Source organism: Phalacrocorax aristotelis, chromosome 3, assembly GCF_949628215.1.
Source record: "Phalacrocorax aristotelis chromosome 3, bGulAri2.1, whole genome shotgun sequence".
Lineage (NCBI taxonomy): Eukaryota > Metazoa > Chordata > Aves > Suliformes > Phalacrocoracidae > Phalacrocorax > Phalacrocorax aristotelis.
Window position 1 is genome coordinate 67,925,010 of NC_134278.1, and position 23,147 is coordinate 67,948,156.

Consider the following 23,147-nt stretch of genomic DNA (forward strand, 5'->3'; position numbering starts at 1 on the left):
AGGAAAATACCACTACTGCATTTGTGCAACTGCTATTTTGTATTTTTTCTGTGAATAAAGGACAATCAAGCATTTTAAAACCCACTTAATTCACACTCCAAAGTATTTTTTTAAAGACATTGCCAAAATGCAGAAAACTCGAAGAGGAGAGACAACCTTTTCCTTCACTATAGTCTACTCCATCCCTTCCACCAGTGTAATATGCTTGACCTAAGCCACCGGTTCATTATATTATGGAGCTAACAGCATAAACATTTCAGTAGTACAACTGCAATATTTAATGCAACTTCAGCAGTACAAATGAATAGAGAGATTAGCCTAATATTGTGTTATTAAAATCATATCATGCAACATTGTTAATTTTATTATGAGGCCTAAAAACCCCACTTTTTTTTTAGAGCTGTGTTTCTACTCGCTTCTTGGTATTACTGATCTGAAGAAAAGCTTAGTTGTAGTTACCTAGACAACTTGACTGGATAATAAAAGATCAGTCAAGAAACTGTACAGAAAAGTTAAGTTCATTTTTACTATTGGATTATTGTGAATTTAAGGTCAAAGCCAGCAAGACATATGCCTGCTCAGAAGGAACTCAGCACTGTTCATTTCAATCATGAACAGGCCTATGCTTTTACATCTTATCCAGCTGTGAGAGTAAGCAGCTACTCCAATATCTGTCCATTTCTATAAGCCATTCATCCCATATTCACAACCCTCTAAGGAACCAAAAGCTGGCCTCTTTTTTCAGGAAGATTTTCTTGTAATACCTCTTATTTTTTAAGGGCAGACACCTTTAAAATAACTAGCTATGACCATTCATGAAGCAGATGATAAATCCCACTTGTCTATGAGCAACTACGTGAACTTTTTTGAATGTTGAAATTTTATATTTCAAAAAGAAAACACAAGGAAACAATTTCAACTCACCTTCCTTAGTCTACCCAACCGGAACATCTCAAATTTTTTTCTCTTCAGGTAAAATAATCACATTCTCTCACATTAAGCATTTTCACTGCAGGCACGGGTTTTTTTCCATGTCATTTCACTTTTCATGATTTCTTCCCCATTCAGAAGCTCACTCTTTTCATGCTCATTTATACAATTTGTGTATGTTGGGACAGAAAAAAAACCACAGGACTTGGTTGCCCTCCAAATGCAAGCAACATTAGCACTGCAAAGAACAAAACTGTGATCTCTGCAGGCATTTTCACAGAACTGGTGAGCTGACAGTTCTCTATAAACTCTTTATATGTAAAACCAAGGGTGTTTTTTTTTTTATAATACAGTCACTTCCTAGGAGTGGTTCATATGCTCAAGGAGAAAGGGAAAGCACACCTGAAAAAAATAAAATGTAACCATTATTGTTAAGACCCTTTTGAATCCCTTAGTTTAACTCAGAGCTTTTTTTTTATTTGGGTTTTTTTTTTTTTTAAGTCTCTTTTGGGGATAATCAATCTCATCCTAAAGACAGTTCAATTTAAATATGCAGATCTATAAGTCCAGATAACTAAGGTAGGAAAAAGGAAAAACAAAAGCCAGTTCCTGAGCTACCCAAGGGAAAAGTAGCCTGTTTCTACAAAAAAAAAACCACAAAAACCCAACTGTTCTTGCCTCTGTCAGGTGTAATCATTAGCAGGTAAGCAAAATGAGTTCAACACTGGGATGCAGTTAAATCCACACTCAAGCCTCACTGTTATAAAAACTTATCAATGTCTTAAGTTCAACAAACTTACATGCCTAAGTATTTGCAGGGCTGAGGTCTTTGCATTGGAAGTTTGCCCTGACTTCCTGAAAAATGTCATTTAAATTCTATTTAAACTGCCAACAGAAAAATATATTTTATTCCATTTCAGTCTAGAACAGAGGTATATAGGGAAATCCTGCTCATACCTCTCATTGCTTTTACCATCTACAAGAGCTGCCTCCATCAGACCGCAAGTACCTTTTTTTGTTGCTAGCCAGTGACTTTTCAGAAGACTGCATCAGTCATTGCTGCTCTACAGCTCCCGAGTTGGGCTTTCCCAATGTTTAGTAAAACAGATGTGGAAGGATGTCTAAGCTCAGGGTAAGATTTTGGCACAAATTTCTTTGAAATATAGGCCAAACACTGTGGAAAGCTCATTAATATTTACAGGTTTCAAGACGACAAAATTCTCCAATTTCAGTTGCCCAGCCTGAAGTGTCTCTGGCTGGCAGTACTGGATGGATTTCTTCAAATGCCCCTGCCCCTCCTAGATGTAGGGAATTCTGGTATGTTTGAACAAACATAGATTTCTTTTGAGCCCAGAGTCCATCAGTGGTACTATTCATCAGTATGAAGACATTGAAATTTAGCCTTTTAGTTCAGTTTGTTTCCATCACCATCTGTTTAAATATAATTTAAAATAATCAAGTAAAGATATTAAAGGATTCCCAATAACTACATCTGCTACACAATCAAGCAGCCTAAAACTCACATTAAGGTATGTCATTATTTCACTCCAGTTTCTCAGTCCTTCAGCAAAGAAAGGGAAGGGAAATACCAAAAACCCCTAAATTAGAAGAAATTGTAAAAATTACAGATAGTCTTTGTGTTGCAAAAAAAAGGACACAAACAGTTCAAATTGCGGAACACTACCTCACAGGACCTAAACTGGAATAGGTACTTAAGTGTCTTGTGTCACATAGGAAAACTGTTCTTGTAGGTGCCTCTGTTATTCTGTCTTCCTCCTTCACCTCTATCTGGATTCCCAGCATGAATGAATGTCCTATTTTTAATGCACTGAAGAGTTTCACATGCAAACTTACTTTTTTCACATGCAAATCTATTCACTTGTACTTCTACACACAAACTTAACTCATTTTTGTTTGCTTTATACACTCAACTGATTCCAAAAGGCATTTTCCTTTTGATGTACCTAGCCTTGCAGTTTTCCTCCACCACAGAGGAACACATCAGAGAAAGATAAACAAGTCAGCTTGCCTGGGCAGATTCCCCCAAAGAGCAAGGATTTCCTTGGTAGCTGAGAAGAACAGCCAGGCTGACTGACGATTAACCAAACACTCCAGTAAACTGCCTGTTCGCTCCAGCTTCCTCCTGCCTCATTTTTGTTGTGGAAGCAGCTCCAACCTTCAAGATATATTTTTTCCCCACCTTCTTCACGGAGCTTAATGCATCATCAACAAGGAACACAAGATATCATCCCAGGATACCAAAAGAACAGACATATTAAAAGCAGCAACACTTTTTTTAAATTAAGTTTGCCAACCATAGCATATATAAGACATTGTACCTGCATTCAAGAAAGGGAACAGTAAGGGCAAGCTTAGAGTTATCCATCTCGTGTGAATAGCACAGAAGGAATTGAAAAACTTTTTGTAGATAAGAACAAATACACTTTAGTAAATAGGAAAATGGGACAATAGTTGAACACATTCACCATTCATCAATTACATACACCAAGTTGAATAGAAATGCGACTTCTGCATTTTTTTCTTCATCAGATAACTGATGTGCTAAACACGGGAAATACATTAATTTTTTTTTTACTTTACTTAGTATTTCAAATGGTGCCACACAGGATATTAATTAAACTGAAGAGAATTAGTACAGATGGCAAGGGATGGGAACTAATAAGGATGGCAGTGGATGGTTCTCCAAAGAAAACAGACTGAAGAGATACTATAAATGGGGTCCCTGAACAATCAGTCATTATACTCACCTTTTTAATATTTTTGTTATCTGACCTTAGAACAAAAACATGAGTGTGCTGATGACAAACCTGAGAATCATCAACACAGCCTAGAACCAGCATATATATATAATTCAGAAAAAAAATGGATGACCCACAGAAGCAGACTAATGAAAAAAGGGATGAAATGTGATAGTAGAGAGTTCAGAATAGTGAACTGAAGGACTTACAAATGTTAATTTTAAACTGAAGGCATCAACTTAAAAGCGAGAAGGAAAAAAATCTGTATCTGCCAGTATGCAACAGAGCATCCGTAAGGCATCAGTCTGATGAGATCATGAAAGAGGCTAATAGTCCCAGGATTTCCAAGAGAGATCTGGAATATAAATGCTACTGCACTGGTACTGGAAAGACTTTACCTAGAATTCTGCATACAGATGTGATCAATTACATTGAAGAATGATAAATTAAACTTGAAATGGGTACAGAGAAGGGCCAGGAGAAACAGACATGGTTCTATGTATGTGTTACTCTATTAAACAAACACAGTCAATTTTTGCCTATTTCATTTGCTATGTCAGGTTAGGCCCACTTCTTATGCATTACATAAGAGGTTTAGCATTATGAAACCCTAGTTCAATATGAGACCTTTGAATATGTCTACAATATAAAAAAGCAATTAATATAACGTTCTCAGAAAAGCTTCCATTAGAATATTAAAATAAATAGCAGCTGGTAGAAATAATTCCAAGGTCCCGAGGCTTTTCAGTCAACTGCTTTAATGGCTAAACTATAAATTTATATCTTTTTTATCTTAAATCTACAGAGACCCATGCCATCTATATATATTCTTCAAAACCTTGTATCATTTCAAAATATGGTCTCATGAGCAGTTCAAGTAAGAGGACAGCACAGCAAAGCCTAAGCAATCCTTTTTTTCCAAAATTAAACAGAGACAACATTCAAATATAAAAATAGAGAGTTCTTGAAAAATATGAAAGAATAAGCGAAAAGCCATCAAAATATTCAAGGTTTTAAGCACCAGAGTTCTAACAGCAGCTTATCACCAGAGTCGCCAAATAGGTATCCTCTGTACTACCACCCTCCATAGTAGAAAATACAACAAATGCAGAGGTTGCTGCAAAATCAAATGTTAATTCTTAAAAAAAAAAAAACCACCAACATAATTACAGGACAATACCTGCATTTGCTGTGGGTAGTCCTTTAAAAGGAACATGATTAAATATTTAAGTCCTTTTACTCCACTGAAAAAATAATTTCAATCCAGATTTAACAGTAGGAAAATACATTGCAAGTATATGATTAATATACTGATTTTTTATATTTTCTATGGTTTTAGCAAAAGATATACAACGATAAAAAGCAGCTCTATATACAAAGAAAATAAACCCCTTACTTTCATGAATGCCTGATTAGCAATCTCACTGATCATTTTAATCCCAGTTTTAGAAGGACACAAAATAAATTCCAGACGTGAAAGGTCTGGTTATCCTTATTAGCACCCCAATTTCCTATGTTTGTTACCCCTTGAAACCCATCCCCCCCGACCTGCTTGAGGCTTACAGTGATGCTACTCAGTGCAAGGACTGCAGAAGCATCCATTTCCTCCCTACATTGTAAGAAATATTGGGTAAGGAAGGATATCTTTCTCACAAAAGGTAGCTACAGTGATTATCTATACATAGTGCACATACATATATATGCACACACAGAGAGGTGGGGGGAGAGGGGGGGAAAGAAGAGGAGAGCAAGGGAGAGACACACACACACACACACAGACACAGAGTATGCCTAACCTGTCACTCAGAATTGCAGTTAGGCCAGAATGTGATGCTATGAAGACCTAAGAATCTTTGACAGCAATATTTAACATGCATGCATGTAACCCTACATACCAGCATAGTAAGGTCTCCTACAACTGAATGCATATTTTCCTATGTACGTTATGAAGTACTGCAACATTTACTTTTACTAGAGAATATTTGTATTTTAACAGGAAGAGCACGCAGGACAGACTTCCATTGCACATTTTGTATTGACAGAACACAAAGCAAGGCCACAGTCCTGTTTAGTAGGAGTAGCAGAAAAATAGGGACTCTTATCCCCATTTTACTGACAGGAAATCTACATTGGAGCAAAAGAAAGCTACCCCCTTGAGAACATAGAATAATGTCAGACTCTTCACTTCTCCACTAGGTCATACTAGTTAAAGGTGAGCTATTCTTTAAGTGGTGAGATAACATCTTCCCTTCCCAGACAGAACTAACAACCTTATTTTGGTGAGACTAATTTTCACAGCTCTAGTAGTAAGACATAAGTAAAAACATTACTACTAAATGTAGTGCTTAGTATCTTATATGATCAGGTCTTGAAAGCTAGCAGAACAACTCCGAGTAGTGAGTTCACTGCACTTGATAGTAAGTTCACATTTGCATCAACAAACACTTAATTGCTTTGCAAATATTTGCTTTGTATGTTAATCTCTTTTTAATGATTTTCTTACCAACATCTGGAAGAAATTGGAACTAATGACTTGGCCTTTTGTCTATGTTCTCAGTACTAGTTACTCAATTTACATGTATTTAAGTGGCTGCTTCATTAAAAAAGATGACTTGGTGCCAGAGATCACACTTAGAATGAATTGCACTCAATACTTACTGGTGCACACACAAGTTATTCTTGTATGTATTTTTGTTTTCATACTTTTAGAAGAGAAGAAAATTAAATCTGTATATCACCCTTTTAATTGTACGTGTTACTTCATTATTGCTCTACTTCATGCCATCACAGACTTCACAAATTGCATGACCATCGCCGTTACATACTGGGTGCTAAGACAAAGGAGAGAAGTACCCATTCATGTTGGAAGCAGCAGTTTTTAAGATGGAAAATCCAGACTTTGGCACTCCCTTGACCCAAGAGTGAAAGTTTCCAGCATATTCAACTTAAGGTTCTGCCCTAGACGTTCAAGGCAATCCTCATGACTAGTGAAAACTAAAATATTGGCACAAGCAATTAATGTTAAGCTAAGCAAGGATAAAGTGTTGCCAATGTCTGACCACTAGTCTTAAATTTAGGTCATTTATATCAGTCTTTTCTCTTTGTTTCTATGACTTGTTTTGGCTATGATCTTCATGTAACTATGACAATAATGAAAAGAAGTCACTACATGAAAGCCTCCTTCACTGTTTCAAACTCAGAGGTGTAGCAGGTTGCTTCTTGCAGTTAGCAATTCAAACAATAAAAGTTCTTTCCAGCACCTTTGCAGTTGTTCTTGTTTTGTAGTATATTTTTTCTACCTCATTTCTTGTTTTTTTAACTCTGCATATTGAAAAGACAGTTTCAGCTTGGTCTAGTTTTTCATACTTGTAGCAAACAACTTTAGGAAGCACCTTCTGAAACACATACACCCTCAGAATCCCTCCTTCCCACTCCCTACAGCTCCTTCTGGCTCCTGCTGTCACACAGAAGGCTAAACAGGCAGAAATGGCTTTTTAAAAAGCTACTCAAAGCCAAAAGGGGAAACATTTACTAGTTCCAAGACTTCAGATTCCTTGGTCCTCCTGACAGATTTGTTCAGATGCTTAGCTTTGCCCACTCCTCATCCCTACTGTCCTGCTCCTCCCAAACACTGCAGCTGCCTTTGCCGAAATAGCAACTTGGCCAGCAGCAAAAAGCTGCCACAGTCCCCTGTCTCACTGACCTCACCATGGCTGCGCTTGACAATATCAATTTCAAACACTCCTAAAGAAACCAGGCCTTTTTTCTTCCGTTTTATACTGACTTTATAACTTTCCCAAAATTAAAATATATTAGTCTCATTTTAGACTAAAAGCAAAATCAAATGCAAGGAGCATGCTTCATATGACAGCTGAAGATAGATATTTCTTTCATATCCTAATTTCAAGCTCATTGATGATACAGAAGGCTATCATTATTCCAGGGTTACTCATTGCTGCTGAATCTCTAGCTTCTGGTATACCTATACATCTAATGATATACATACCATACACATGCAAAAGACATTTTACATCCAATAAAGTTGCCAATGTAGAATCCCAAGATTAAAAGGAAGCAAAACTACACAATCATTCCACATGGAAAAGTGGTCACATCCAGGACAGAAGCAAGGTAGAATAATATGCATAACATTAAGAAAACTTGCTCTCCCAGTCCTCATCATATGTTGGCTCTGATGATAAATACAGGACCTTTTGTAAGCCAATGAAGTTCTAATTAATTGCAAGTACATTTTTAGATACAAAGTTAAAATTGAGTGCAATCTCTCTCAATTTTGTCATCATGCTCCTTTTGATCTCATTCAATATCAGAATTAACAGGAAACGTTAGTTACAAGTCTAAAATACTCTTCCCCCTCTTTCCTACCTTCTTTCTCTTTTGACCTCCCATCTCTCCCCTCTAGCTTTGAAGCATCAGGAACACAACACACAAAAGCTGACAGATTATAGAGGTTTGCTTAGTATGTTCACCTCTCCCTACTGACAGGGTATCAGCTATGCCAACATTGTAGAAGTGTGCCAAACTTTATCTGCAAGCGATATCTTCACAGCTGCAAGTGTACCCGTCGTTCTGCACATCCTGTAATTTATGACTGGGTCCATCTTTTCCTGTAATAGAAGAGTTAACAGCTGTATAGCTCTGACAGCCAACTCCTTCAATCTATAGTCATGCAGAAATTTTGCTTGCTGCTTCTTTCCTAAGGAGCTAGTTTTATGGCTAATCAATTACCTGTCAGTTCTGGTGTTGCGTGGGTTTTCTTTGGTGTGTTCAAGCACATTCCTGCATGGGTATTATGAGTCTGCTTTTTTTTTTGGTAAAAGAAAAATATTATTTTGAAAATGACATTTCTTCCAGAACCTTATACTTGTTATTGTTACTAACATCTAGAATTGCTCAAGCACAAAAAGCTAAAAGCTAACAATACTCTAAAATTTTCAGGTTTTAAGTTTGTTCACTGGACAGCAATTTTACAGTCTTTTTTTATTCTATAATCAATCTGCTTATTACTGCTACAAAATCAGAGGAGAGAAAATTACTTTTTCTGTCTAATATGAAAAATACAACCACTAATATCCAAGGTAATAGGATTTTCCCCCCCCTCATATTAAAACTTAACTGGTAGGTGTTGTGGGTTTTTTGTTTAGGGAACATACCGAATATCACCTTTATATAGGTATAAACCAATAAAGCTGTTCGCTTTTGGGGGTAATGAGGGAAAGACTTTCTATTTATCTCATTTATATGTACTATTAGCAAGACTGTAGGGATACAGATGCAGAAGTCCCCAGTGCAGACTGAAATACAGTAAGACTAAATTGCAGTTGTATATGCCTTCCATACGGTATGGTGCATGTGCTCTGAGGAACAGGTACCCTACAATCACATGCATTTTGTATGATGAGGAAATAAAGAGAAAAAACTTCATAAAAGTTACTTCTGGCTGTATCAACAGTATCTTCCTATGATTTACGCTCACTAAAAATGATGTAACTAATAGAGAGAGCAACTCCTAAGGTAGGCTAGTGGTGTGGAGATAAGAGACCTACGAGTAACATCAGACGGGAAGACCCCATGTCAGACACATCATTTTAATCTAACAGGACTGTGCACCTAAGCACAGAAAGAAAACATTGGATAACTAAACATCTAAGATATTTCAGAGCTAAAGATACTACGCTCCAAAATCTCCTACTGCAAATATCTTTCTAGAAGGATCCTTTGAAGCTGAATGTTCATCTCTCACTGAAAGCATATCCAGAGAGAAAGATATTAATGTACCAAAGCATGGTTAAGTCACAACCCGCTATTGCCCATGCTGCAGCAATTCTTTAAAAAGCCGTTTAAAATATTGGTAAGAGCTCCCCTTACTGGTCTGCCTTCAAATTGTGAAAACCTCAGTCATGAAAATCTTTTTATATGAAACAAAGATAGGTAAAATATTACTTCCATTACACATTTAAAAAATCCACATCATATATCTATCAGAGACCCTATTTTTAAAATTTCTTATTAGTTTTTAAGTCATAAGACCAAAGATAATGACTTAGTTTAGGAAGAATTTATTCTTCCATCATTAAGAATCCTTAATTTTGTACAGCACATGTAAGCCTTGCCAAGGTCTGAATTACAAAACAAACAGACATGCAATTCTGACATACTGAGTAATGCCTCATTTCACAGTAACCACCACCAGCTTTAATGGGATCATTTGTGGGATAATCAATGAGTCAGTGCGGGAAAAGGATCAGAATCTGCTGTGGAATTGGGAACTGCAAAAAGACTTATTACAAAAGCTTACTGTTTTCTTCAGTGGCCTGCTACCAGGTTGCAAGAGCAAAATATACTTCTCAGTCTGTTTTGGTTTATATGATTAAGGACTTGCTGATTTTATACACACACACATATATATAAACGTTTTTTAGAGCCCTACTTTTGCAAGCTCAACCTAGGCTGACCTAATTTCAGGGCTGACTGAAATTGGTCACCTTCATGGTGATGATGCCAACTAAGAAAAAGTATCAGTCAGTAACGACACCATGAAATACCATTATCTTCAATTCACAGTAAACAATCGTGTTCATGCATAAAATACATGTTGTCTAGTTTGCTCTCACATACTTGAGGCAGCCCTACAGTTAACTGCAGTGAGAAAAACCAGTAAAATCTGATGTTATGCTGCATTAAAAAGAAAAAACATCAGAAGATATACTTTTGAATATACCCTACAATTCTGGGAAGACTGCAAAATAAGATTTCTTAATGTACAACAGCACTTAGGTAAGTTTTTGCATAGCATATCACGCTAGCCATCTAGCTCTCAGCACTGTGCTACATCGAACAAAAACCAAACTATCATTATAAGCACATTAAATTTCTAAACAAACACACACAAACACTCTATTCTCCATTCCAAATGGATGCACATGCCTACCTTTTTATGAAACAACACTGGCAGTCTAGCTACAAAGTCAAATCCACTCAATCTGGGTTCTCTCAGGTAGAACAGTGGAATTCCCTGAAGCATTCTCCATTTTCTTTCAGGTTTTCTTTCTTGAGGCCACATCCATTTTCTCCACTGAGTGTTGGTTGTTTCCTCCTTTACTGCACTGGACAATTATTCTCCCTGGGCTAACTGTTGTATCAGAGAGAAGGAAAGGTGACTTATGCACTGGTAACAGGCTAAGAAATTCATTATAATCCCTATCTATACTGATTAATTCAGGGTCATCTTCCTTGTGCTGCCAACCCTCATGTTAAAAAACCCACCCCCTTATCCCACAATTTCTAAATGTATCTAAATATGCGACAGCATTTAGGCTTATTTGCTTTTGTGGTACACTATGGTCATATTACACAGCTTTCTTTGAAGACCATTAATAAATAATCCAAGGCTTGAACAAAAACCAAAACACCAAATAGTGTAATTTTCAATAAAAAAAGAGATGCTATTTTGTTATTTTAATAGGAAGCTGTATTTTCAGTTTCCACCCACCTCTTCCCATTTAACATAAATACTCTGCTTGCATTGTTCACATTCTCTTACCTTGCTTTAGAGATCTGTCTCATCTTTCTGTCAAATATTACTCTTTAGCCTCTGCATTTGTGTTAATGGAAATGCTATTTATAGGCCTGTTCAAAGTTACAGTAACAACCAAGAGCAACTGCTGACATGACAAAAGGCATACAAATGAACTTGCAAGCTTTTTTAGAGCTAAGTATAAATAAGCAGCAAGTCAGAAGTGAAGTTCAAATATGTGTCCTTTAGGTAATTACTCTACCATGCTCTTCCTCCAGTAGACAAGATACTTTCAGCTCATGCCGAAGGCAAAAAGTGAAGCACCAGCTCAACCCTCAGTAGTGAAGGCCCATCAAGATAAAATTTGCTGCTTCAACAAGAAGCAACAAGAAGTCTGTCATTCAGGCCCTACCTTTGCTTCTCAAAGGGGCCCTGAGCAGAGTACAGTCCCAAAGCAAGACAGCAGCAAAAAAGTGAACTTTTTAGCTATGGATAAAAATGTTAAATTAACATAAAATATTCCAAATACCACGAGAGCGGATGTTCTTACCATATGAACTCTTAGCAAAACATGTATATACAGATCTCCTCAACCTTTTATTCTCAGACACTTCCAGCCTTTAAAAAAAAGATATTCTTAACACAATGTTTCATTCCAAGCTCCACTCACCAATAATATTTCACACCTAAATGAAAGCCAACAAAAACATTTAAAATCTCTCAGTGTAAATGTTAACTATCTCAAAATGTCTTGATATTGATAAAGTTAGTATCTACTTTTCTCCCATCTGGGATATATATGTGTATATATACACACACACCCCCCCCTGTATGTATTTTTAAAAGCATGTAAGTTCCAGGATTATATGCATTAAAAAAAGTGTGCCTTTCTGAGGTCCCAGTTTATTCAACCCCAGAAACCCTTGGATGTTTTAGGTTTTTTTAATATGTGTACATATTCAAGTTCTAAAAGCTTCCTCATTGGATTTCCTTCACCATTTTACATGATTCAAGACCCTTTTTTCCATAGAAACTACAAAGAACTCATCTCCTTAGACCCCGTAAGGAGATACCAATTTGCTTCTTTATACCTTTCCGTATAAAGAAGGTTTATTCTTCCAGCAGAGAATCAGTTAGACATGGTTAGGTTGCAGGAAGGATTAAGTCTTGACAAGTTTAGAAGTTAAAATCTATAAATGTTTGCTTGGAAAAGACTGAGAGCAAAGAGTATAAGAATGCACATTTAACTGTTTAGTTTATACAGTTTGGAACTCCTATCCCTCTGTGTTACCTAAGCCATTTATCACTGGAAACATAACTGGAAATATAACCTAAAAGACAGGTAATGCAACAATAAAGCTCTACAATTAACCTGGAGAAAAAAGCAAGAAAATTACCATAGACTTAAAAGGAAAATCACAACAGAAATGTAGCCCTAGACATACTAAATAGAAGTTTAACAGGTGTAATTCTAACATGACTTTTTAAATACTGTCATTTGAAAAGAGAGTTGAGGGATCATTTTCCTTTTATCCAAATCTGGATGGAAAATAAACTAGGATTCCAAAGAAAGGATATAAGACACTTAAATTGTGTTAAGCTATCATGCCATGTTAAGACTACTGATTATCACTCCATTAAATAAGCATCCAATAATCTTCCACAAAGTAACAGTTACAAGGGCAATGTTTGACCAGGCTCAAGAATGAGGTAAGGAACCATAAACCATTCATAGAAGATTTCAATTGTTTATTTCAAGTGAAGATGCGGAGCTGGTTCTTGATCTGCATGACTGGAGAGGCATCCACTAGTAAAAGAAAGGGATGAAACAACTTGGACCAAAATCCCTTGTTCTATACAGTCAGAGAGAAGGGCAGGTACCAGAAGCCACATGAAGCTAAATTCCACAGAGCTATTTGCTCATCCACATGAGCTGGAATATATGCAATTCTACAGAACTTTCTTTGGACAGCTTTTTGATTAGAAACATCTAATGAAACTTTCTCCTGAAGCTTCCCTGTTTGGGGTGGGGAACAAAACTACCAACTAATCTGATGTCTACCAGACAAGAAAAAAGCAACAGTGGGAGAGTCAGTAAAGAAAACTGTTCCTTAGAAAAGCCTATTTACACTTGGTTTTCCCGCAAAAATAAAAAGATGGCATCTATCTGATGTACGTGAACAGCTCCGAAAACCAAGCTTCCCTTTGAAGTCATATCCTAGAAGTCTTTCATTTAGAAATTATTACTTAAAGATCCAATATATTTGACTATTTTGAGTAGGGAGCAGGAAGTAGGATAAGAGAAGTGGTAATACACGTTATTCTTCTTGTTTCTGTATCAGTATCTGCCATATTTGTAGAAGAAAACTTCACAGGTTTTATCATCATGCACTAGCTAACTTACTAAATAAGCCATTGTCTGAGATAGCGAGTTAAAAATACAGTGTAAAAACCCCCTATGAAATTATGAGGCTTTTTCCTTGCAGCAAAGTGCAAAAGGGGAGGAAGAGCTAAGCTGAAGGGAAAAAAACAACCCAAACAAACAAAACAAAAAAAGAAACCACAACAACACAAAAAGAACCCGAAACAAAACCAGCTTTTTTCTTCACAGGTAGAGCAACCAAGTATTTATTTCCCCTTCCTGATCACACAGCTTACTGTGACAAAGTATTAGCTTCAGCTGAAAAATACAATTCTGTCTAAAGAATTAGTCTCCCATTTACATTACACCTTTAATTTGCTATTGTTGATATGCAGGTAATCAGTTTACAATTAAAATAGGATGATCTGGTGTAATGGATTTTGTTGTCCCCATCCCTCCATATCTCTGCCTCCCCTCCAAAATACTAGACTCACCCTACCACTCCCCAAACCCAGAAAGCACAGCCTTGGTAAAAGTAGGCAAGTAGCATGGGGCATCTGTAAAATGTTTGGGGACAAAAAAAAAAAACCTCCCACCCCCACAAGAAAACACACCAACTTTCATTTTGGTGTACAAAACCCATTAAGTTAAAGCAGTATCGGACCATGTCTTCAACTTACAGAGATGTTCCATCAAGCACAGATCACACTTTAACAGACATTCTTTACATTCTATCAGTCACACTATAACCATATTTAACCAATTCCACAGGAATGTAACATGTCAGAGGAGTTCATATACCACTCCAGTACAGAAACACTAATTTTGAGGTCATACCATCTTGTAAGATAAAAAATCCTAAAGGAAAAACAGAGACCATACATCAAAAATTCTCTAGGCCACTCCTCAAGTACATAATTTTAAGGATTTTAATAAAGATACCATTATCTTCCAAATGAGAAATAAAATCCAGTTTGAATATTTCGTCTATGAAGATGATCCATTTTCTAGAGTAGCCACTCCTGTGTAGACCTTACTAACCGCAGTGTATCTACTAAAACAGTAACAACTCAAGCTATTGAAATTCACTATTCAAAACTCACAGCAACCTCATTTCTCTAGTCTTTTTACTTCTGAGTAATAGGAAAAGAGTTCTGGTCCATTAACTCTCCCACTCTCTCCTGGAGGAAGTTAACCAACTCGGCTAACACAAAGACATGAGTGTCATCCAGGTCTTGTATGATGAACTTCTTTCCCAACGCATTTGACTCATCCAAGTAGAGCAGAAACTGCTTCATTGCTGGGTCGCTGTAGAGACAAACACACATCAGATCCCACCTCATTGTAATAAGATACAGTTAAAAACAAACAGAAAACCCACCCTTTGAAGACACTGCCAAAGTTCTTTGGGAGGTTAATATTAATTTCAAAAGTTGCTCACAATTTAAAGAAAGTTTATGAAGCTACTGAAAAAGTTGTTTCCTTCACAATAGTAATTGCTTGGGTTACTTTAGAGATACAAATAAACTGATAACAAAGTCTAAAGAAAAGATCTGGCTACTTGATTGGCAGAGAAGTGCCCCTATGCTGCTGTTAAAGCAGCTTAAAAAAACAACCAAGAAAACCCCAACAAAACACCAACAAAAAACACCAAAAAAACCCCACCACCAAAACCCAACCAAACCAACCCTTAATGAGGCAAGTTTGAACTTATATTTCTATCTTCAGAAACAACACCATAAAACCATATTTCTTAAAGCATATCGTTGTTTAAAGGAAACCAAAACCCAAAACACAGCCCTCACTCAAGTAGTATATCACAGGGTAAAAGTGGTCATGTATGAATTCTACATTTATCACACTGCATCTGAGCAGTGCCTTCTTTTTCATGATGTCACCATGTAAGTTAAACTTAAATGTTCAGATGAAAACATTTTGGAAGTATGGAAGTTACAGGTGACTGAAACAGCTGCATTACACTAAGCAGCTAGATAAAGTGCCTTCAAAATACAAGCTTTTTGATCCACTGAAATTTTGAAGAATTCAGACAATATTATTCTCATACTAGTTTTACAAAACAGGAAAAATGCTCTTTAGTAAAACTAAGCATATGATTGCAACAACTGATGAAGAATATGCGCAAGACATATGGGAAATTGCAATCATGTAGGTCAGGAAACTTTCCAGATTATGGACATAGTTGTTTTGGCAGCACAGTAATTTTTAAAAAGAATTTGTAATAACATAGTAAATCTTAAAAGAATTCTTTGGCTAACCTTCTCTCTTTTAAATGCAGTATGAGGACCAATTCTCCCTCACCTAAAAGTATATGTGGCACAAAGGCAGGCACTATAAGACCAAACCCTTCTCCTGCCCCCTACCCAGCAACACAAAAAACAATCTTTAATATTGGCCTCAAACCTGCAGAAGCAAGACTAGAATTAGTACAGAGTAAATGCTAATACTGAGTGGGATGTGGCCATCGAGCTGAATAAAAATACACAGATCTTTAGGTTTATGTAAAATAAACACATAAGGTGCAAAATACAATATTCTGCTAACTGCTTGAGATTTTAGAACTTCTTGCTAGGCATCAGTCGAGAATTCTGCTCTGGGCACCCTTACATACTCAGCTGCGTGCAGGCAATTTATCATGCTTCAGAAGGTTTGTGAAGGTACCAGCATGGAGCCAAATTAGAGAAGATAGGCTTTTTGTTATAGCAGTGTTTAGGCTCTGAACTGCTCACACATAGCCATAGACATCCAGACTTCAGCTGGCTAACATCCAGTCAGCTCAGAAGACAGCTGCTGCAAGCTCACAGCAGCATGCACCATGCAGGCACAAGAGGTTCAAAGCTGTTCAGCTTTTATGCAGTTATTGTTAATATCTTTGCAGTCTAAGTGTACAGCAGAAATCTTATATGTTATATAATGCTATGCAGTATCCCCACAAATCTTGTCTGATGCTTGCTTTTATTTTGGAGGTATCTGTTTCTTAGCCTGGAGACTTCAGATTGCACGGGAACATGCTCACTGCATATACATCAAAAGCTTACTTTTACAAACAACCACCACGTTCCTTTTAAGTATGATCTACAAACAGAGCTACACGTCAGCCTTGAACAGAATTTGGACTGGAGTTGATTGAAAAAAAGACAGGAAGGAAGGATGAAAGATTATCTGCTCCCTCCAGAATCATTAGAGAAACACATTGCTCACAAACAACAAAAAAAACATTATTTGTGAGCAATATAAAGAACAAGAGGGAACATCTAATGGTTAAGCATAAGTGGAAAACAATTACTTGAAAAGGAAAAAGGAGTTTGGAGTTAGGATTACCTAGAAGTCCCTCTCTCCTTCTTCCCCTAAAGGCCACATTTTTGTCTGCTTGTTCAGCATCATCCCTTCTCATAACAATTACTTTTTTTCCCCCTCATTCTAGACTGTCAAGTTACTTAGAATATTTCCAGCTCTAAAGAAATAAGTAGACTTCGACCCCACAAGAGGTAATAAGTGCTGCCACTAACCATTCAATCAGAACGCCTTTCAGAACATTCACCATCTTCGCACTTCTCTTGCGAGTGCTGAAAGGAGCCGGTGACAAGAACAACTCTTGCTTTGGGTTACACACGTAAACAAACGAAACCTGAAAGAAAAAGAAACAACGCCTCGGTAGAACTCAGCGACCCCTCATGGCAACTCGCCGGCCGCGCCAAGCTGGAGATGGGACCAGGCCGGGCAGCAGGGCCGGCTCAGGTGTGCCGCTGAGAATTGAAGCCCTCACCCCTGGAGCAGTCAGGGCAGGGGTGAGAGCGCCCCGCCCGCCGAGCTCCGCCAGCGGCCGCGGCCGGCTACCGGCCCTCCCGCCGCCGGGGACGAGACAGGCCGCGGCCTTGCAGAGGGCAGCCTGGACGGAGGTAACGAGCCCCAGCCCACCCTTGGAACAGCCAGGAGCGCTGAACGGGCAGGGAGGCTTCGCGGCCGGCAAGTCCCGCCGCCGCCAGGGGCTCCGGTCCCGCCCGCCCTTTACCTCTGCCGCCGCCTGCCGCTACCCTAACGAGAGAGGGAGGGAGGGAGGCGCCACCGCCGGCGCGCCAGGCGCATGCGCAGCCTTCCCCTCTCCCACCGCCGCTCCCGGCAGCACCCCCGATTGGCCGGGCCGCCCGCAGCGTCCTGGCGTCACGGGAGCGCGTGGGGCTGGTGCCGGGTGTGGGGCGGAGCGGCGGAAGGTATAGGCAGCGCCGGGCCGGGCGGGGCGGGGCGGGGCGGAGCGGGGCGTAGGCGGCGGGAGGGGGCCCGGTAACGGGGGGCGGAGGGCCGGGCTCTGGGGCGGGACGCGACGCGACGCAACGCGACGCGGGGGTCTTGTCCTCGCCTGCCGAAGGGGGGTGCTTGTTTACCTCAGAGGGTTTGTGGGGGGGTTTCCCGGTTGAATGTTTATTATCATTTAAACGATCTCGGCCTCGAAGTCCCTCCGGGAGCCCGCTGCGCCGGCGCCCCAGCCTCGGCCTGCCGTGGGGCGCCACCCGCCCGGGGGGCTGCGGGGCAGCCCCGGGGGAGCCCCGCTTCTCACAGACCTTCAGGAACCGTAGCCGTGCCCGAGGCCTCGCCTGCTCCCTGGGAGCGCCGGAAAGGTAACAAATGGGTTTTGTCCCCTCTTTGGGAAGAGGCACAGAGGTATCCCCGCTTTGCTCCTTGGCCGTTTAGGTGTTGCATTGCCTAAAGTTGTAATTTTTTTCTTTAAATGCCCCCCAGTTGTGAGGCAGCAGCGTTCCTGCCCCGCGCAGGGGTAATGGCAGGAAGGTTGGTACCCCGCAGCCTCATCGGCACGGGCCGGTGCGGGAGCTCCTTGCAGACGGCGGAGCTTGTGAACCAGCTGTGAAACAGGTCGCAAAATGGGTCCTTTTGCATTATGTTTTTATATGCCCAAGCATATTCGCTCTAAGACCTGAACAGAAGTTCCCGGCAACAAAGAAATGGTACTCGCTTTGGCCTCTTGTGTTTGCAGGTGCATGTTATGAATTCAGGGAATCGTGGCACCTGCTGTCACCGAACTACATGTTTATTGCAGTAACAGACTGCAGTTATGTAGAAGAATAAACGTGAAGGCTGTGGTTCTATGAATAAAGATAGTAAAGTAACTGCCACTGATTAAACAGAGGGTTTGGAGGTGGCGGTGATGTCTCCAGGGGGCTGATTATTAAAGTCTTAGAAGTGATTTACAGTGTTATGTACTCTGAAGTGAATGGATAAACATGACAGAAACCAAAAAGTTGTCTGTTGTGATTGCAGCAGTGCTGGGGTAATGCTGACTTTTTTTCGAAAATCTCCCAAATACAAGCAAGAGAACAGGTAAAAATTAAAACTTTTGGGGAAACAGGGAAAGAGGGGAGATATATTAATGGAAGGAAACAAAAAAGTCCCTTTGTTTAGAGACATTAAAAGCGATATAAGCTCTTGTTTTGGTCTGTAGACATTACCTCAAATTCAAGGAGAATATCAAGGGCTCCCATATTTCAAGATCAGATTTACTGATCAAGATTTACATGCATGACATCTTATCATTTTCAGTTAATTGTCATTGTGGTGGTACAGACTTAATTTGACATTTTTAAAGGATGCCTATGTTTCCAACATAATGATTTCTTAAATGTGTGATAGTGGTGTGGTTTTAAATCTGTTTAAACAGACTAACTTAATTCAGTATTTCAGTCAGCATAAGCGTACTGATGCAGACACTAAGATTTCATCTGTCATAAAATATGAATTTCATGTTACTTCTGCAGTGTGCGCAGCTGCAGATTTTTGTGCATTTTGTGACTGTTATAGAAGTTTAATATTCTTTGTGGATTTGGGCATAATTCTGGCACTAAAAATACTACATGTTCTATCTGTTAAGACTTGAGATTAAGTCTTCAGCAGATGTACAGAATTTTTGTTGCGGGTTGTCAAAGCCAATTTCTATATTTTCCTAAATTTACCTAAGTTTTTCTTATATAAATCAAACGTAAAGGCAGTAACATTTGCTAATACATAAAATGGTAAATATATGTCAGTGGTAGAAACAGGAATTGGTGCTTTTGCCTGGCCTAAATTGCCTTGGCTTTCAGTGTTTGACTAATACAGGCACACTTTCTTTCAACTCATTGTACAGTGGTTAAGATGCAGCCTTGATCAGTGGGCTAAAGAGCATGGCTCCTTTATAGTCCCTCCTGAATAATCCCACTTGTTCAAAGATACAAGGTAGTATCTAGTATGTGTAAGAAAGCTGCAGCATGCTTGTCTTATTTTATTTTCCTGCCTGTAAAATGGGTAAAATTCAGTGTCTTGCATCACAGATAGGTCAGGAGAATAAATCCTTTCATATTTCTGAAGCACTTGGATACTACCTTCATAGAGGCCATATTACTGCTAGAAGATTCATGCTCGCATTGGATTGCTTCTACGTTCAGAAGTTTGGTAGTTCTAAAATATGTTACGTGCATTCGTTTGTGACATTTGGGAAAAAAATTCTGTATTGCTTGGTTTGATTTCAGCATTCAGTGAATGCAGTGCAACTAGTCTGTCAGTATTCTGTGTCTTCATAGTGTTGAATTGCTAAGTCCTTAATTTTAAAAAAGGTTCTCTTCATCATCATTATGGCTAGGTTTTCATTCTTTTGTATGTATAAGAATATTTCTAGAAGGAGATGCATCTTCTATGTTTTACCTGTAAGCATGCCCTATGAGTTTCACAAGCCTGTGGAGTCAGAGCATTTGAGAACCAATACTTCTATGAACTGTAGAGTATTTAAGTTCTTGAAGTATTAGTCTGATTTGCCCTTTAAAGGCAAAACCAGGTAGTAGTTCTTGGAGCCTTGTTAGTCAAAATAAAAGACTTATTTGCTAACACAGTCAATTATGAGCTTTAAAAGTAAACGGTTACTGAGTTGTATTAAAGCCCATGTCATATTGAGTAATGTCGTGATGGAGATATGACCGTATCTAGTATTTAAGGGAGAGCTACTGAGAAGTAGGAAAGGAGACTTACAAGCACAAAAGTTAATTGGAGATACCTACTCACTAAAATAAACAGTAATGCATAATTGTATGAAAAACTGATGTAACATTTTCTTGTAATTGAAATGCAGCCTATTAAATTGAGGAGTTTATAGACTTCTTTAGTTAGAGCACTTTATATGTAGTGAAGTGACATAAATATGGCTTATTGTGGCCTTTGCTGTAAATCAGGACCTTTGCTGTCATGACCTTTGCTGTAAAAAGACAGGAAAGGAAAGTGCTACTGGGTTTCTGATGTAATTCTCAAATCAATCATTACTTTCTTTTTTTTTTTTTAATATACAGGATGTCAGTGGCCGCTTACTGTATATTTTGCTATAGACAAATAGGAACTTCTGGTCCAGCCACAAAAACACACCTACCATGGAATGATATCAGTAAGTACAGTTCTATATGTATTGATTTGAGGTCTTAATAAAAAGGAAGAACCTGTGTTGGTATTACGCCATGCGTAACTAAATGATACAAAAGATTTAAATCCCTGAATACTTTGTGATCAAAAGCTTTTATTTGCCTAAAGTGGATGTCTGCTTCTGACCTTGCTTTGCATGATATGTAAAATGACACCAGCAGATTATCTGGGATTAGAGTATGAGATGAGGGGTTCCCCCCCAGATGCAATCTCATTAAACTAAACTATCTTAAACTCCATTTTGTATCTGATTTTTTTTTTAACCTTTACAGCCATGAAACAATTACGTTCATAAAGTTTGAATAACGTTTGTTTCTATTGTTTCTTCCTCCTTATTTACTGGTATTAATTCTTCAGTCTTCCCTGCTTAGTCTCTGCTTTCTTTGATGCCTTCTGTATAGAATGATAATTGTTACAATTCCAAAGTTTTATTTTTGATCATTAAAAGATAGGGTATTTCCATCTCTGCTTTACAGGAATTGTTGCATTTTTTTGCCTTTTCAACCTTCTCTACCAGTTCTTTCTTCAACGTCTAGTTGCCTCTTGTCTGCATGCCAAAATTCTTATGGTCTCACAAAAGCAGAACCTGGTGGCTGTGGTTGTGGGGCAAATGAGGAAAAGAAATTGTTCATGATAGGTGAGATGTGTTCCACTGGGTTTGCTGCTTCTGGTAATAATAGAGTTTCTCTGTACTGAGATCCTTACATCCAGAAAAAAATAGCTCAAATCTGACAGGAGTCAGACTTAAAAGGGAAATTGTTGCAAGTGGCATGTGTTTGTTCAGATATTTGCTTTATAAATTAGATTAAATGGAATTATTTTTTAAAATATTCTTTCTTGGGGAGTTTCTGCAGGACTTTCCAAAGAACATACATACTCCTGTATGTATTCATATACGTGGAGGAAATATCCACACCATGCAAGAAAAAGTTAATGCCTTAAAATAATCTGGAGTTCCAAATGAGTGCTAGTGATGCAGGCAGAGAAAGTTTCCTGTTGATTTCTGTAGCTGAGCAATGAAGGTAATTGATAGGTAGCAATACTCAAAGTAAATAGTGCTGGCGGGATATGTGTTTTATCATCTTGCTTAGGGGAGCAGGAAATTCTGATCAAGTAATATTTTAATGTTTTCTCTGTTTCTAAATATAGGTAATGATTTCCTGAAAGCTAAAAGCAATAGAAAAATTTTTAAAAAGCTTACTCTAAATGGCTGAAATTCTTACTGTCTGGTAATCAAATGCTAACTGTGTTTATATTGAGGTGATGCACGCAACTTTGTTTGACATGAATTTTTTGATTTTTTTAAGGAAAAATTGCAAAGGTAACTGGATCACTTATACTAGGGTAAGTTGTAACTGACAAGCATATGTGTAACTTCAGTGTACACTTAAATTTTTAATTCATGTATCTTTCAAAAAATATGACAATATTAGGGGACCTTTAGACATGATAGAATATAGTTTTTAAGCATATTTTCTGATAGTTATTACTTATTTAAAGTATTTTAGGGTCTTTACTCTGCTAAATTAAAATAATCTGCTTATTATTATATATTTGGTAAAATCTGGATATTGATACCAAAATTATTGTTAACGTATTTTTGCCATCATGATTTTTTAAATTAATATTCATATGCGGTTTTCTTTTGTTTAAAGAGGTTTTGTATTCATTACATATGAAGTCCTGTCCTTAAAGAAGTTACTGAAAATTGATACTCAAGCTATACATCAAGAAAAACTTAAATCCTATGTATACATACGTTCAACTTCTCTAAATCGAAGTGAATATCAAGGTAAAATGCATAATTGTTTGGATTCTAAAAACAGAATTTTAAGAGAACAGAATGTTTCTAGAAGTAACCCTTATATAAGGAAATGTGTATTTCCTGAGATGTGTTATGAAATTAATATTCTTCACAATGTCACCAAATTTATTTTAAGCTGGTAGCTGTTTTTTTAAGATAGTTCTGTACATACAGTTCTCTATTTATGAGGTAATTCTGTATATATACGTCCATATATATATGTGTGTGTGTGTATTTCATGTATATATCATAGAATGCCAGTGTTATATATATTTAGATAATATA

General features: G+C 38.0%; 3 protein-coding genes across 5 annotated transcripts in view; 1 reads left to right on the plus strand and 2 right to left on the minus strand.

Annotated features, from left to right (window-relative positions):
* The window catches only part of TULP4 (TUB like protein 4), a 180,202-nt gene extending 165,853 nt beyond the window's left edge, over positions 1-14,349 (minus strand). The window contains exons 1-2 of the mRNA XM_075087842.1: positions 10,642-14,349; positions 8,180-8,317 (exon numbers count right to left, since the gene is read on the minus strand). The gene's annotated coding sequence lies outside the window, so the exon portion shown is untranslated. The remainder of the gene's footprint in view (positions 1-8,179; positions 8,318-10,641) is intronic.
* Positions 14,350-14,499: 150 nt separating this feature from the next.
* GTF2H5 (general transcription factor IIH subunit 5) lies at positions 14,500-17,741 on the minus strand. Its single transcript, XM_075087853.1, has 3 exons — positions 17,619-17,741; positions 17,116-17,234; positions 14,500-14,896 (listed from the first exon to the last, which is right to left on the minus strand). Exons 2-3 carry the CDS (start codon positions 17,148-17,150, stop codon positions 14,716-14,718), a joined length of 216 nt encoding a protein of 71 aa, XP_074943954.1. The 5' UTR covers positions 17,151-17,234; positions 17,619-17,741; the 3' UTR covers positions 14,500-14,715.
* Positions 17,742-17,898: 157 nt separating this feature from the next.
* SERAC1 (serine active site containing 1) overlaps positions 17,899-23,147 on the plus strand; it is a 29,267-nt gene continuing 24,018 nt past the window's right edge. Inside the window, exons 1-5 of one of the 3 annotated variants that reach the window (XM_075087850.1) lie at positions 17,899-18,222; positions 18,881-18,940; positions 20,932-21,023; positions 22,366-22,402; positions 22,714-22,850. In XM_075087850.1, coding sequence (XP_074943951.1) covers positions 18,894-18,940; positions 20,932-21,023; positions 22,366-22,402; positions 22,714-22,850 — 313 coding nt within the window. In that variant the 5' untranslated portion in view covers positions 17,899-18,222; positions 18,881-18,893. Of the gene's footprint in view, positions 18,223-18,880; positions 18,941-20,931; positions 21,024-21,534; positions 21,696-22,365; positions 22,403-22,713; positions 22,851-23,147 lie in introns of those variants that run through there. The other 2 variants (XM_075087851.1, XM_075087852.1) reach the window with 2 other exon arrangements.